Source organism: Macaca fascicularis, chromosome 19, assembly GCF_037993035.2.
Source record: "Macaca fascicularis isolate 582-1 chromosome 19, T2T-MFA8v1.1".
NCBI classification, from domain to species: Eukaryota; Metazoa; Chordata; class Mammalia; order Primates; family Cercopithecidae; genus Macaca; species Macaca fascicularis.
In genome coordinates, this window is record NC_088393.1 from 18,526,347 (window position 1) to 18,543,314 (window position 16,968).

At 51.5% G+C, this 16,968-nt stretch overlaps 1 protein-coding gene across 1 annotated transcript; it reads left to right on the top strand.

Annotated features, from left to right (window-relative positions):
* Nucleotides 1–1,438: 1,438 nt before the first annotated feature.
* IFI30 (IFI30 lysosomal thiol reductase) lies at nucleotides 1,439–6,060 on the top strand. Its single transcript, XM_005588426.4, has 7 exons — nucleotides 1,439–1,599; nucleotides 2,677–2,859; nucleotides 2,948–3,022; nucleotides 3,242–3,334; nucleotides 5,082–5,234; nucleotides 5,654–5,707; nucleotides 5,792–6,060. Exons 1-7 carry the CDS (start codon nucleotides 1,468–1,470, stop codon nucleotides 5,852–5,854), a joined length of 753 nt encoding a protein of 250 aa, XP_005588483.3. The 5' UTR covers nucleotides 1,439–1,467; the 3' UTR covers nucleotides 5,855–6,060.
* Nucleotides 6,061–16,968: the final 10,908 nt, after the last annotated feature.

A 16,968-nucleotide genomic window follows, 5' to 3' on the forward strand; every position in this document is an offset into this window, starting at 1 on the left:
ATATTTATGGTTATTTCTTCAATCCCACCCGGCATAGGGTAAGCACCAGACTTGAGGCGGTGAGTCCTGGGGAGGCTTTGAGAAGGAAAAGGGCTTTGCCAACGGTTTGGTTGTCTGAGGGATGGGCTTGGGGACCATCCAGCCCCCGGGACTTCAGGGAAACTCCGGCTCCCAAACCAGCTGCTGTGTGCGTGGTCGGGGTCTCCCACACAGCTAGAAGGGGGCACAGCTGGGGACTCAGCTATATCTTCCAGCCGTCTTTGGGACATTTTCTTCCTTAGGATCCGGTGTGTCTTGCCCTGAATGTGAGGCCCTGCAGGGTCTGAATGTCTCAATTATTCCCCCAACACTCCAACCTCCATCTGGGCCTTTTTTCCAGGCTATTCTCTCTGCCTTCACTGCTGGGGCCACTGTCCTGTGTAGGCACCAAGGCCTGACCATGCCACCCGGAAGCCCCAACCTGGGACAACTCTCCCCCCACCTGCCTCTGAGCCCTCCATGGTGACTCTTGTTCCCCAAACCTTATCCTTCTCCCCATTACACAGAAGGGAAAGCTAAGGCTCCGTCACTCAAATCCAAAGCCAGACGGACTCCAAGCCGTCCCACCCCTATCCCAGACAGCACAGGCCCCCGCTTTCCCCCATGGGTGCCCCTTGAAGGCCAGGTTGCCCCCCACCCTCCACAAGCCTTAGATGGTGAAAAGAAGGAAGGCCAGTTCTCTTCACCCCAAGTCGGAAGTGGGACTGGAGGGGGGGCACCCTAGAGAAATGACATGCCGCTCCCCTGTGCCAGCTTCTGCTTTCTGGCATGGCTGTGGTCAAGCCTGAGTCAGTCCCACGGGACCACGGAGCCGGGTCTGGAGCATCGGGGTCGGGAGCTTGAGGGGGAAGGATCAAGGGGCAGGACGTGGGGGTTGGGCGTGAGGGAGGTCACGGGCCAGGCTGGAGGGAGGGAACCTGGCCACACAGGGCTTGCCCACTCTCAGGGGGCTGAACATTTGTTACTCCCCCAACACCCCAGCCTCCATCCCATCCCCAGCCTCCATCCGACGTCACCCCGTTAGATCACAGGCCCACTCTGAGAGTGGGTCCCAGGCCTCAAGTCCCCTAGCCGCCCCCAGAAAGTCTAGGAGTGCATGGACACACCACCATTCCTCTCAGCCTCTTTGTATCTATCTCAAAGGCCCCACCTCACCTCCCCTAAAGGTCCTCTTGCGCCAGGGCTCACATGCCTAGGCAGGGCTGATTGCCAAGGGGCCCAGTGACCTCGTGACTGGGGACCCAGCACCTGGCAGGGGTGGGGGTGGGACACCCAGAGGGAGGAGTGGAGGAGGGAGGGACGCTGGCTCGGGGCCCAGGGGCGTGGGCACCGGGAGGCAGGCCCGGGTTAGGGGCGGGACCACCCCCTGGTTAAAGGCGCTCATTTCCCAGGCAGCCGCCCCAGCCGCCACACTTTTGCCCCGCAGCGATGTCCCTGTCGCCACTTCTGCTGTTCCTGCCACCGCTGCTGCTGCTGCTGGACGACCCCACGGCAGCGGTGCAGGCGTCCCCTCTGCAAACGTTAGACATCTTTGGGAATGGGCCGCCAGTTAACTACAAGGTAGGGACGGCGACAGGGCGGGCAGACTGGAGGGGACAGGCGCCCTGTCGGGGCAGGCGGCTCCTTCTTTCTCCCCAGACTTCACAGGGGAAGACCAGGGCCCCGACTGGAAAAACCCCGTTCATTTCCCGGCACTGCGGCCAGAGTCCCTCCGTGCCGTTTCGCTTTCGCATCCCGCATCTGAGACGCGCAGTTGCTTCCACCGCCTCGTCCCGCCCAAGGGTTCATTGAGCGCCTATTGTGTACTTTTGGGGCAGGAGCTGGGGTCTCCTTTTATGGTCCAGGGCACAAGTTCAGCAGCTGGCCGAGGGCCACCGGCATGCGTTCTTGCTGCTACCCCTGGTGCATTCATTCCAGCCAGGGCAGGGCTTGCGTGTCTCTGGGACCTATTAGGCAAATGCCCTAGAAGCTGAGCGACTTGCTCAGGGATCCAGCGACACGGGCCGCCCGCCACCCCTCAGCTGAAGCCGGAAGTCAGCACCTATTAGGTGCCGCCTCTGTTTGGTCGGACTTGGAAAGGGTTCACGTGGGTTCCTTGCTCAGCTCAGAGTCAAAGTCTCCTGGTGGAGTGGCAAGAAATGGGCATGGGCCAAGGCCGGAGGCGATGGCTCACACCTGTAATCCCAGCACTTTGGGAGGCCGAGGCGGGCGGATCACGAGGTCAGGGGATCGAGACCATCCTGGCTAGGCTAATACGGTGAAACCCCGTCTCTACTAAAAATACAAAAAAATTAACCGGGTGTAGTGGCCGGCGCCTGTAGTCCCAGCTACTCGGGACTGTAGTCCCAGCTACTTGGGAGGCTGAGGCAGGACAATGGCGTGAACCCGGGAGGCGGAGCTTGCAGTGAGCCAAGATGGTGCCAGTGCACTCCAGCCTGGGCGACAGAGAGAGACGCTGTCTCAAAAAAAAAAAAAAAAAAAAGTCTCAAAGTCAAGATTCCACCTGGCAAGTTCTGGAAGGTGTGCAAGATGAATTGCCTATGACAGCCCCCTTTCTACAAGAATACCAAGTGGGGTTCAGAGAAGTGGGGAACTGCCCAGGGCTACATCTGCCTCACACCCCTTCCTAATCCACAGATGGGCAATCTATACCTGCGGGGGCCTGTCAAGAAGTCCAACGCACCGCTTGTCAACGTGACCCTCTACTATGAAGCACTGTGCGGTGGCTGCCGCGCCTTCCTGGTCCGAGAGCTTTTCCCAACGTGGCTGATGGTCATGGAGATCCTCAATGTCACGCTGGTGCCCTACGGAAATGCACAGGTGCATGGGCGCTGGGGAAACTGAGGCACGTGGGCAGGGGAGCAGGGGACCCAGCCTGCCAGCCAGCTCTCACCCTGCTGCCTTGTAGGAACAAAATGTCAGCGGCAGATGGGAGTTCAAGTGCCAGCATGGAGAAGAGGAGTGCAAACTCAACAAGGTGGAGGTGAGCATCCCCAGGGCCCCACACCGGGGTGGGGGAAAACCGTCCGATGTACAGGAGGTAAATATGAGGATACCAGCTTTGTCTTCTGCCTCGTGTGCTCCCATTTAATCACATCTTTATTCCCTATCTCCTGGGTGGGTACTGGTGATTATTACGAGAGGGTGTCAGGGTACCCTGGGCCCTCTTCATGCCCTCTCCTGTCCCCTCTCCAAACCCCAGGCCTGCCTGTTGGATATGCTTGACATGGATCTAGCCTTCCTGACCATTGTCTGCATGGAAGAGTTTGACGACATGGAGAAAAGTCTGCCACTAGTGAGTGACGCCCCTCACTCCCCACGAGGAGGGGGACAAGGGTGGTAACCTTCCCTACACCCAGGCAGACTCAAATTCAAGTCTTAGCCTTGACCACTGCTGTCTGTGCAGCCCAAGAAAACAACTACCCTTCTTTATTTTATTTATTTATTTATTTTTTTCTTGAGACGGAGTCTCGCTCTGTCACCCAGGCTGCAGTGCAGTGGCACAATCCCGGTTCACTGCAACCTCCACCTCCCGGGTTCAAGTGATTCTCCTGCCTCAGCCTCCTGAGTAGCTGGGATTACAGTTCTGTGCCACCATACCAGGCTAATTTTTGTATTTTTAGTAGAGACAGGGTTTTACCATGTTGGTTAGGCTTGTCTTGAACTCTTGACCTCGTGATCCGCCCGCCTAGGCCTCCCAAAGTGCTGGGATTACAGGCATGAGCTACTGGCTCTGTGCCCGGCCGTTTTTTTTTTTTTTTTTTTAAACAGGGTCTTGCTTTGTCACCCAGGCTGGAGTGCAGTGGTGCGATCTTGGCTGACTGCAACCACTGTCTCCTCGGTTTAAGTGATCCTCCCACCTCAGCTTCCCTAGTAGCTGGGACTACAGGCGCGCACCACCATGCCCGGCTGATTTTTGTATTTTTAGTAGAGACAGCGTTCACCATGTTGGCCAGGCTGGTCTCAAACTCCTGACCTCAAGTAATCCTCCTGTCCCAGCCTCCCAAAGGATTACAGGTGTGAGCCACCACGCCTGGCCCCAGCCTCCCCTCTTGAAACTTCCATCTCTGAATCAGGGGAATGAATGCAGGTCTCTTAGGAGCATGAGTGATCACGGAGGACTTACTGGAGGAGGCATTTCTGAGCTGGTCATGGAAGGATGAGCAGGAATGTGCAGAGACACAGATGATAGGATGTGGAGATGATAGGACAGACCCCACCTACTTCCTCAGGGGATTGTGAAGAATGACTTCCAGAGAAGTGACTCATCGGCTCCAATCATTTATTCATTCATCAAACATCTGGGTCACCCGGCCAGACATGGTGGCTCACGTCTGTAACCCCAACACTTTGGGAGGCCGAGGCAGGCGGATCACAAGGTCAGGAGATCGAGACCATCCTGGCTAACACAGTGAAACCCCGTCTCTACCAAAAATACAGAAAATTAGCCGAGTGTGGTGGCGGACGCCTGTGGTCCCAGCTACTCGGGAGGCTGAGGCAGAAGAATGCCGTCAACCCGGGAGGCGGAGAGCTTGCAGTGAGCCGAGATCGCACCACTGCACTCCAGCCTGGGCGACAGAGCGAGACTCCGTCTCAAAAAAAAAAAAAAAAAAAAATCCGGGTCACCCAAGAGGCCTCACCTAGCGATACCCTAGTCCTGCAGGGTTAGATCAGGGCTGAGAGAGTGGCAAGGAGGAGAGGGCACTGAGGAGACAGTGGACGGAGGAGGAAGGGTGTTCCTGGCAGAGGGATCAGCCTGTGTGGAGGCCCTGAGTAAAGTGAGATACCATGGGGGTCAGAGACAGTGGGTCTGGTCTTAGGGATGAAAACAAGGGAGCTAGGAGGCAGGAGCAGCCTCAGCCCTGACTCAGGGGCCTCCACTCAAGCATGTATTGAGCGTCTGCTGTTTGTGGGCATTGTCGCATCACTGTGAAGCCAACCCTCTTCTCAGTGACGAAACAGGCTTGACTCAGGGCTGGTGGGGGGACCGTTGAGATAACGGGGAGGAAGCTGAGGCAACCCCCTGCTCCCCACCCACCCAGTGCCTGCAGCTCTACGCCCCAGGGCTGTCGCCAGACACTATCATGGAGTGTGCAACGGGGGACCGCGGCATGCAGCTCATGCACGCCAATGCCCAGCGGACAGATGCTCTTCAGCCACCGCACGAATATGTGCCCTGGGTCACCGTCAATGGGGTAAGAATCTTTTTAGCCCTCAGCTTGACACTCATAGTCCCATGGAGTCAGGGATGGACCAGACAGAGGGACCAGGGATAAAGGAGCCCAGACAGAGTTTGCAGTGAGCCGAGATCGCGCCACTGCACTCCAGCCTGGGCGACAAGAGCAAAACTTGATGGCTTTGCATATGGAAAAGGGGCATTGGGGCTGGAGTTTTGAAAAGTGAGTAGGAGTCCATCAGGCAAAAAAATGTATGTATTAATTCGAAGTGGTAAACATTGATAGCCACCCCCGCTGGGACAGGTGTGCCACTGATTCGCGAGGCAGGAGGCGGGGGCCAGACTTGGGAACACGTGCAGCCCTTTCTGGGCTGGAACCAGGGTGCATGGGTTGGGGTAGCTGCTGGGAGTGTGTGACCTCTGTCTTGCTTTGTGCAGAAACCCTTGGAAGATCAGAGCCAGCTCCTGACCCTCGTCTGCCAGTTGTACCAGGTAAGCTGGGAGGGGAGCAGTGGGATTCAAGTGGTGGGGGTAGGGTCTGCTTCCGGGACTCCAACTTGTGGCCTTCCCCTCCAGGGTGAGAAGCCGGATATCTGCCCTCCCTCAACCCACTCCCTCAGGGGTGTCTGCTTCAAGTGATGGCCGGTGCGCTGTGGAGAGCTGATGCAAGGCAAGTGGGAACCCGGCTTCCTGCCTTTTTTTCTGATCCGGACCCTCGGCACCTGCTTCTCACCAACTGGAAAATTTCTATGCATCCCATGAAGACCAGATACACAAAATTCCACCCCATAATCACGAATCTTGCTCCACTAAGAACGGTGCTAAAGTAAAACTAGTTTAATAAACCCTTCTGGATGGTGTAATTAATTTGATAAGTCAGCCATTCCCCCTTCCCCAGGCCTGGCGAAACCCCCTCTCTACTGAAAATAGAAAAACTAGCTGGGCATGGTGGCGGATGCCTGTAATCCCAGCTACTCGGGAGGCTGAGGCAGGAGAATTGCTTGAACCTAGCAGGCAGAGGTTGCAGTGAGCCGAGATTGCACCACTGCACGCCAGCCTGGGCGACAAGAGCAAAACTCCGTCTCAAAAAAAAAAAAGTGACTGGTTGTAGCCAGGCGAGGTGGCTCATGTCTATAATTGCAGTGCTTTGGGAGGTCGAGGTAGGAGGATTGCTTGAGGACAGGAGTTTGAGACCAGCTTTGGTTGGCATCAGAGCAAGACCCTGTCTTTACAAAACATGAAAATAGAAGGAATTAGCGGGGCATGGCAGTGAGCAACTGTGGTACTCGGGAGGCTGAGGCAGGAGGATCACTTGAGCACAGGAGGTCAAGGCTGCAGTGAGCCATAATTACGCCACTGCACTGCAGCCTGGGCCAGAGAGCAAGACTCTGCCTCTTTTTTTTTTTTTTTTTTCTGAGATGGAGTTTCGCTCTTGTTGCCCAGGCTGAAGGGAAATGTGTGATTCAGCTCCCCACAACCTCTGCCTCTCCGGTTCAAGCGATTCTGCTGCCTCAACCTCCTGAGTAGCTGGGATTACAGACACATGCCACCACGCCCAGCTAATTTTGTCTTTTTAGTAAAGACGGGGTTTCTCCATGCTGGTCAGGTTAGTCTCGAACTCCTGACCTCATGATCCATCCGTCTCGGCCTCCCAAAGTGCTGGGATTACAGGCGTGAGCCACCGCACCGGGCCAAGACTCTACCTCTTAAAAGAAAAAGAAAGGAAAGAGCATGTTCAGTGTTATATTATTTCCTGCTGATGGACTGGTCAAATCATAGATGTATATATTCTTCCTTCAAAGAGGTGAGGCTTAATTCCACTCCCTACAAATACCTTTGTTTCTCTTTAATTTGAGATGGGGTCTAGCTGTGTTGCCCAGGCTGGTCGCAAACTCCTCGGCTCAAGGATCCTTCTTGAGGATCCTGAAGTGCTGCGATTATAGACGTGAGCCAGTGCGCCCGGCCCTACAACCACCTTGATAGTGAACTGGATTTAGTAACTAGATTCCAAAGAGTAGAACAGGGAAAGTGAAAAAGAATATGGTGGCTCACACCTGTAATCCCAGCACTTTGGGAGGCTGAAGTGGGTAGATCACTTGAAGTCAGGAGTTCAAGACCAGCCTGGCCAACATGGTGAAACCCCGTCACTACTAAAAAATACAAAAATTAGCCACTAAAAATACAAAAATTAGGCTGGACGCGGTGGCTCACCTGTAATCCCAGCACTTTGGGAGGCCCAGGCAGGCAGATCACCTGAGGTCAGAAGTTCGAGACCAGCCTGGCGAATATGGCGAAACCCCATCTGTACTAAAAAATACAAAAGTTAGTCAGGCGTGGTGGTGCACACCTGTAATGCCAGCTACTCCAGAGGCTGAGATGGGAGAATGGCTTGAACCCAGGTGGCAGGGGTTGCAGTGAGCCGAGATCATGCCACTGCTCTCCAGCCTGGGCAACAGAGTGAGACCCCCATCTCAAAATAAATAAACAAATAAATAAAAATCATCAAGTAGCAAAGGTGGCATGTTTTGAGGTGGCATATCCTGAACTTCCTCATTCCCTGGCTGAATTGGTGGGTAGTGGACAGAAATTCAGGGTAGAAGTTCTGAAGTAAGATATCCATAGAAGGGGTAGAAAAAGACAGATTAGAACAAATAGAAAGGAATAAATGTAAGCACACTATGCCAAATATTGTCGAATCAGTATCTTTGTCCTGAGAATAGGTTAGCTTGGTTACACACTTGTGTCTTATTTTATTTTATTTTATTTATTTTTTTGAGACAGAATTTTGCTATTCTTGCCCAGGCTGGAGTGCAATGGTGCGACTGTGGTCTCGGCTCACCACAACCTCCACCTCCGGAGTTCAAGCAATTCTCTTGCCTCAGCCTCCTGAGTAGCTGGGATTACAGGCATGCGCCACCATGCCCGGCTAATTTTGTATTTTTAGTAGAGATGGGGTTTCGCCATGTTGGCCAGGCTGGTCTCGAACTCCCAACCTCAAGTGATCTGTCTACCTTGGCCTCCCAAAGTGCTGGGATTACAAGCATGAGCCAGTGTGCCCGCCCTTGTGTCTCATTTTAGAAGGGGGTGGCTTAGGAGGGAGTTGGGAACCTATCTAAGTCAGATCTCTAAATGGTGCGAGCCATCAGGCATTTAATGAGCATTTCTTCTTTCTTTCTCTGTCTCCCCACCCTCACTTTCCTTCCTTCCTTTTTTTTTTTTTTTTCTTTCTGGAGACAGAGTCTTGCTCTGTCACCCGTGCTGGAAAGCAGTGGTGCGATCTCAGCTCACTGAAGCGTCTCCCTTCTGGGCTCAACCAGAGTAGCTGGGACTACAGGCGGGTGCTACCACATCCGGCTAATTTTTTGTATTTTTAGTAGAGATGGAGTTTCACCGTGTTATCCAGGATGCTCTTGATCTCCTGACCTCATGATCCACCCGCCTCGGCCTCCTAAAGTGCTGGGATTACAGGCGTGAGCCACCGCACCCAGCCACACCTGACTAATTTTTGTATTGGTAGTGGAGACGGGGTTTCGCCATGTTGCTCAAACTGGTCTCAAAGTCCTGGGGTCAAGCGATCTGCCCACCTTGGCCTCCAAAAGTGCTGGGATTACAGGCGTGAGCCACTGCGCCCAGCTCTTCCTTTCCTACTCGACGGGATCTGGCTCTGTTGCCCAGGCTGCAGTTCAGTGGCACAATCACAGCTTACCGCAGCCATGACCTCCTGGACTCAAGCAGTCCACCTGCCTCAGCCTCTTAAGTCACTGGGACTACAGGCTGGAGTGCAGTGGCACGATCTTGGCTCACTGCAACCTCTGCCTCCCAGGTTCAAGTATTACTCTTGCCTCAGCCTCCCGAGTATCTGGGATTATAGGCACACGCCACCACACCCAGGTGATTTTTATATTTTTAGTAGAGACAGAGTTTCACCATTTTGGCCAGGCTGGTCTTGAACTCCTGACCTCGTGATCCACCCACCTTGGCCTCTCAAAGTGCTGGGATTACAGGCGTGAGCCACTGCACCCCACCCCAAAGTACACATTTACAAAAAGATTTTGAAAACAATATTTAAGCAGGCATATTATAAAACATAATTATTGTTGAAAAGCTTATTTATAAGCTTTCATCTCACTTTCATTTAACTTGTGTTCAACAATTATGCTTAATTACTCATGAACATGTCAAGAAACATTGAAAAAATCACCATCATCTTAAGTTACTTTTCTTGTTGACAAATCAAGTATCAAAAATCAAAGAAACAAAGAACCAAAAAAATTAAACATAGGGGGCCCAGCACCATGGCTCACACCTGTAATCCCAGTACTTTGGGAGGCCATGGTGGGGGGGATCACTGGAGGCCAGGAGTTCAAGACCAGCCTGGCCAACATAATGAGATCCCATCTCTATAAAAAACACAAAAAGTGGCCGGGCATGGTGGCTCACACCTGTAATCCCAGGACTTTGGAGGCTGAGGCAGGTGGATCACCTGAGGTCGGGAGTTCAAGACCAGCCTGACCAACATGGAGAAACCCCATCTCCATTAAAAATACAACATTCGCCAGATGTGGTGGCGAGTGCCTCTAATCCCAGCTACTCGGGAGGCTGAGGCAGCAGAATCGCTTGAATTTGGGAGGCAGAGGTTGCAGTGAGCCGAGATCACGCCAGTGCACTTGAGCCTGGGCAACAAGAGCAAAACTCCATCTCCAAAAAAAAAAAAATTAGCCGAGCATGGTGGCTCACACCTGTAATCCTAGCTACTTGGGAGACTGAGGCGTGAGAACCACTTGAACCTGGGAGGCTGCAGTGAGCTGAGATCATGCCACTGCACTCCAGCCTGGGCAACAGAGTAAAACCTTGTCTCAAAAAATAACCATCCAAGCAACCAAAAAAGAAAAAAAACAAACCCACATATGGGTCTCTCCTTTACTTTTTAAAATTAATTTACTGTCAGGCTTGACATCCATTAAGCAAGTCACCTTTTTTTTTTTTTTTTTTTTTCAGACAGGGTCTCACTCTGTCACCCAGACTGGAGTGCAGTGGGGTAACATCACAGCTCACTGCAACCTCTGCCTCCATGGCTCAAGTGATCCTCCCACCTCAGCCTCCCGAGTAGCTGGAACAACAGGTGCGAGCCACAACACTCAGCTAATTTTCTATATTTTTAGTAGAGACAGGTTTTCACTGTGTTACCCAGGCTGGTCTCAAACTCCTGGATGCAAGCAATCTGCCCGCCTTGGCCCCCCAGAGTGCTGGGATTACAGGCATGAGCCACCGTGCCCACCCTCAATTCACTTTGTACAAATTTATGTATTTTTTGAGACAGGGTCTTGTTCTGTCAGCCTGGCTGGAGTGCAGTAATGTGATCACGGCTCATTGCAACCTCCGCCTCCAAGGCTCAGGCGATCCTCCTGCCTCAGCCTCCCGAATAGCTGGGACTATAGGCGAGAGCCACGAGCCAGCACGCACAGTAAATTTTTGGGTTTTTTTTTGTTTTTTGGGTTTTTTTTGCAGAGATGGAGTTTTGCCATGTTGCCCAGGCTGTTCCTGAACTCCTGGCTTCAAATGACCCGCCTCCAGCAGCCTCCCAAAGTGCTGGGATGACATAGCTGAGCCACCACCTGGCCAAGCAATTCATTTTTATTGCATGTATTGTTCTCAGGTTTAATTTACAGTTTTACAGTTTACACTTCTATAATCTTCAACGTCTAAAAATAACATAAGCCTGTTTGACTAGTCTTAATTTACATAAGCGAATGTGGTTTTCTAAAGTCAATGAAATAGAGCTCCTTCACAAGTTAATCTTTAGGAATTCCATCAAGAGGGAGAAAGTGTTACACACCTATAACATACACATATAAACATAAATAGGTGCAGTCAGATATCTTAGAGCTTTCATTTTAAAATTATAGCTATGAGACAGGTGTGATAATACAAAACTCACTAGTTTAAAAAAAATGGTGGAGCCGGGCACGGTGGCTCACGCCTGTAATCCTAGCACTTTGAGAGGCTGAGGCGGGCAGATCATTTGAGGCCAGGGAGTTCGAGAGCAGCCTTGGCAACAAGGAGAAGCCCCATCTCTACTAAAAATACAAAAATTAGCCAGGCACATTGGTTCACGCCCATAATCCCAGTACTTTGGGAGGTCAAGGAGGGCTGATCACCTGAGGTTGGGAGTTCGAGACCAGCCTGACCAACATAGAGAAAACTTGTTGCTACCAAAAACACAAAACTAGCCAGGTGTTGTGGCACATGCCTGTAAACCCAGCTACTCGGGAGGCTGAGGCAGGAGAATCACTTGAATACGGGAGGCAGAGGTTGCAGGGAGCCGAGATCGTGCCACTGCACTCAGTCTGGGTAACCGAGTGAGACTCAATCTCAAAAAATATAAATAAATAAATAAATAAATAAATAAATAAATAAATAAATAAGGCCCAGCACGGTGGCTCATGCCTGTAATCCCAGCACTTTGGGAGGACGAGGTGGGTGGATCACAGGGTCAGGAGATCGAGACTATCCTGGCTAACACGGTGAAACCCCATCTCTACTAAAAATACAAAAAATTGGCCAGGTGTGGTGGTGGGCACCTGTAGTCCTAGCTACTCGGGAGGCTGAGGCAGGAGAATGGCGTGAACCTGGGAGGCGGAGCTTGCAGTGAGCCGAGATCACGCCACTGCACTCCAGCCTGGGGGACAGAGCGAGACTCAGTCTCAAAAAAATAAAAATAAATAAAAATAAATAAATAAATAAGTGAGATCCAATTTGTCTCTCCAGATGAAACGAGTTACGATTATCTACTCAGATCATGAAAGCTTTGTTCTAACATTTATGAAGACTATTAAAATTTTTCACTTGCCAACTGGTTTCCTAATTGCCCTCTGAGAACACAGTTTCAGTCCATTGCAGGGGAGCCCCAAATTTTGGGCTTAGCCCAGGAGGGCTCTTGGCTTCTTCTAGGAAAGAATCCAAGGGTGAGCTGGTGGTGTTATACAGCACCTTTTTTTTTTCTTTTTCCTGAAAGACAGAGTCGTGTTCTGTTGCCCAGCTTGGAGTGCAGTGATGTAATCATAGATCACTGCAGTCTCCAAATCCTGGGCTCAAGAATCCTCTTTGCCTCAAACTTCTGAGTAGCTGGGACTACAGGCATGAACCACCAAGCTGAGCTAATTTTTTTAGTTTTTGTGGGGATGGGGTCTTGCTATGTTGCCCAGGCTGATCTCAAACTCCTGAGCTCAAGAGATTCTCCTGCTTCAGTCTCCCAAAGTGCTGGGATCACAGGCATGAGCCATAATCCCAGCCTGGTAAAAATTCGTACTTTTTTTTTTTGAGATGGAATCTCGCTCTGTTGCCCAGGCTGGAGTGCAGTGGCACTTTCTCGGCTCACTGCAGCTGTTTCCCAGGTTCAAGCGATTCTCCTGTCTCATAGAGACAGGGCTTCACCATGTTGGCCAGGCTGGTCTCGAACTCCTGACTTCGTGATCCGCCTGCCTTAGCCTCCCAAAGTGCTGGGGATTACAGGTGTGAGCCACCACGTGGCCTTTTTTTTTTTTTTTTTTTTTTTTTTTAGACAAAGTCTCACTCTGTTGCCCACGCTGGAGTGGAGTGGCGCTATCTCAGCTCACTGCAACCCCAGCCTCACAGGTTCAAGTGATTCTCGTGCCTCAGCCTCCTGAGTAACTGGGACTACAGGCACACACTACCACACCCAGCTAATTTTGCTATTTTTTGGTAGAGATGGGGTTTCACCATGTTGTCCAGACTGGTCTTGATCTCCTGACCTCAAGTAATCCACCGACCTCAGCCTCCCAAAAAGCTGGGATTACAGGCATGAGCCACCGGGTTCAGTTGAATTCTTACTTTGCATTGGCTTAGTCAGGTCCCAGGATTTCTCCCCTGCAGACCTCAGAGGGAGCAGATTTTCCCAGCCAATTGTAACCCATCCTTGTCACCAGAAACAGTAGCAGGACTAGAGTTTTCCTCCTCTCTCTGGTGTCTGGCTCAGACTGACAGATTAACAAAACAATAGCACACAAAGCTTATTCACTGTAGATGGGAGCCCTCATGAGAAAAATGGAGACCCAAAAAAGTAACTAGATCGAAGTGTTTGTTTTGAGACAGGGTCTTGCTGTGTCACCCAGGCTGGAGTGCAGTAACGTGATCACAGCTCACTGAAGCCTTGACTTCTTAGGCCCAAGCAATCCTCCTGTCTCAGCCTTCCAAGTAGTTGGGACTACAGTTGCACACCACCACGTCTGGCTAATTTTTTAAAAATTTTGGCCAGGCACAGTAGCTCATGCCTGTAATCCCAGTACTTTGTGAAGCGGAGGCTGGGGGATCACCTGAGGTCAGGAGTTCAAGACCAGCCTGGCCAACATGGTGAAACCCCGTCTCTAGTAAAAATACAAAAATTAGCCAGGCATGGTGGCGGGCACCCATAATCCTAGCTACTTGGGAGGCTGAGGCAGGAGAATCACTTCAACCCAGGAGGCGGAGGTTGCAGTGAGCCGAGATCATGCCACTACACTTCAGCCTGGGCAACAGAGTGAGATTCCTTCTCAAAAATAAAGAGAAAATAAAAGGGAAGATCACAGAGTCCTTCTGGGCCGGCCACAGTGGTCCACGCCTGTAATCCTAGAATTTTGGGAGGCTAAGGTGGGCAGATAACTGAGGTCAGGGGATCAAGACCAGCCAGGCCAACATGGTGAAACTCCGTCTCTACTAGAAATACAAAATTTAGCCAGCCATGGTGGTGCAAGGCTGTAATCTCAGCTACTTGGAAGGCTGAGGCAAGAGAAGCACTTGAACCCAGGAGGTGGAGGTTGCAGTGAGCCAAGATCGTGCCACTGCACTCCAGCCTGGGCAACAGAGTGAGACTCCATCTCAAAAAAATAAATAAATAAATAAATAAGAGCCCTTCTTGCATCTACTGTTTGCAAATGTGTTTAACTCAAAATTCTCCATATCAATATGCCAAAGTTGTAGGATGGCATGTTATGGGTGACATGTCCTGAACACCATCAACAGAAACATATAAAAATCACAGCCAGGTATCAAAAGGTGTTCTTCCTGGAAAGCAATAAAGTCTCTTTTGTTTTTTTGTTTTTGAGACAGAGCCTGGCTCTGTCACCCAGGCTGGAGTGTAACGGCAAGATCTTGGTGTAAAGGTAAACTGAGGCTGGAGCCGAACCGGGAACAAAGACACAAGGCAAATGGCAGTCCTTTATTAGGACTCACGGGCGAGGTTCCTCAGTCCAAAGGTGTGGGCCGAGGAAGTTGCGCTGAGGGAGGAGGGTAGGGGCTTTTTATAGCCCGAGAGGTAGGGAAGCTGGTTGTACAAACAGAGCCTGGGGGGTCTTTAAACTACTAGGGCAGGAGTCAAGTAAGGGTCATGAGGAAGGGGTCTTTGGAAACTGTTAACCGAAATTGCTGTTTACGAACCTGTGAAATGCAGGTGAGATGCAGGTCATGGGGGAGTGTGGTTGCCCAGCTGAAACCTCTGATGTATGCAAGTCTGTGGGTGTGTTCAAAGGGGAAGGGAAGTCTCGAACAAAGGGCCTGCTACACCAGGTGGTGCTGCCATGTCGGGTCTAGATCCCTGCCTAACATTCTGACCTCTTTCTAATAAGAAAAAAGGGGCGACATGTTCATCTGGCTGCTTCCTGCTGGTATGGGTCGTCGTGGCGTTCTTTGGAGGTCGGAACTCGGGTATAGGGGTGGAGCAGCATCTGATTGAAAGTGACCTGGGAGACTTCTTTCATGAGGTCCTGGATGAAGCGGAGGATACAGGGAGCTATGAGTAGTAAGAAGCCAATGATGGCTGGGCGCAGTGGCTCACGCCTGTAATCCCAGCACTTTGGGAGGCCGAGGCAGGCAGATCACGAGGTCAGGAGATCGAGACCATCCTGGCCAACACGGTGAAACCCCGTCTCTACTAAAAATACAAAAAAAATTAGCTGGGCGTGGTGGCAGGCGCCCAGCTTCTCAGGAGGCTGAGGCAGGAGAATCATTTGAACCCGGGAGGCAGAGGTTGCAGTGAGCCAAGATTGTGCCACTGCACTCCAACCTTGCAACAGAGAGAGACTCTGTCTCAAAAAAAAAAAAAAAAAAAAAAAAGAAGCCAATGATTAGTAAGGGGCTTAGGAAGGGTATGACCCAGCCAGCCATGGACAACTGCCACCACCCGAATGGGGACTCTAATCCTAAGGGTTTTTGTGGAGTCCTTCTTGGACTTTTTCTAGAGTGAGGAGCTTGGTTTCTACTAGTCCTGACTCATTGATGTAGTAGCAGCATTCTTCATTAAGGAACATACAGGTCCCGCCTTTGTCAGCCATAAGGAGGTCGAGTGCCCTGCGATTCTGGGCTGCCACCTGGGCAACTGAGGTGATCTGTCATTGGAGGGAAGCCAGGGATTCTGCCGAAGCTTTGATTGCTACTTGTAATCGGGCCGTAAGGTCTTGAGAGGATCGGACAGAATGAGTTAAGGCTCCAGTTCCAAGGCCAGAGGCCATGAGGGATGCAGCTAAAGAGACTCCAATTATTAGCGGAAGGAATACTGCCCTTGCCTGGCGGGGGAGGGCAAGGGACAGTAGACAGGATAGCTCAGCTTCACTGTACGGGGTGAGGCTGGGGACTAGGGAGATGGGAACGTCTACCTTACCAGACGATTGCGGATGGTAGGGAATGTGGAGCTTCCAGGTAATCTGGAGTGCGGCTGCCACCTGCTGGGTGAGTTTGGAAATTAAAGCCGGACCATTGTCTGATTGGATGGGGAGACCGAACCTGGGGACGATGTGCTCTAGGAGAATAGTTGCCGCGACTTCTGCAGTCTCTCGAGTGGTGGGGAAAGCCTCAATCCATCCTGAGAAGGTGTCAGCTAAGGTTAGCAGGTAGCGAAATTTTTTATGTCGGGGCATGTGGGTAAAATCAAGTTGCCAATCTTCTCCTGGCTGGTGGCCTCTTAGCTGATGAGTAGGCCCTGGGTGTCTGAGCCTACCTTGGGGGTTAGTGGCTGGACAGGTGGCACATTGCTGATGTACTTTCTTAATTTGGGCCTGCAGTGAGGGAAGGTGAAAGATGGGTTCTAGGAAGTTATACATAGCCTTGGGTACTATGTGACGAGAGCGGTGTATGTCGGTTAGTATATGTACTGCCTGAGTCTGAGGGAGCGCTATTCGGCTGTCAATGAACACCCACCCATCCTTGTTTTGGGTAACACTGGGGTGGGCCATCAGGGTTTGAAGTTCCTGGGAAGAGTAGTCGGGGGAATATGTGGGGGAAAGAAAGAGTAAAGGTGCTCGGGGAGCGGGGGAAGTGAGGGCAGTGGCCCGTGCGGTGGAGTCAGCTAGGCTGTTACCTTGCAACACAGGGTCCTTAGAATGCTGATGGCTTTTGCAGTGGATGATGGCTACCTCTTTGGGGGCCTGGAGAGCATCAAGCAACCTCTTTATATGTGGTCCATTGACTACTGGCGTCCCTTTGGTGGTAAGAAACCCGTGCTCTTGCCAGAGAATAGAGGGAGTATGTGCAATAGGGTAAGCATATTTAGAGTCTGTATAGATATTAACCCTCTATCCTTCGGAGAGAAGTAAGGCACGGGTAAGGGCAGTGAGTTCAGCCTTCTGGGAGGTGGTGCCTAGAGGCAAGGGCCTGGTTTCAACCGTTTGGGTTGCTGTTACAACAGCGTATGCTGCCTGTTGGCGTCCATTGGGGGTTAAGACAGAACTCCCATCTACGAACAGGGTACGGTCTGGGTGTTCTAA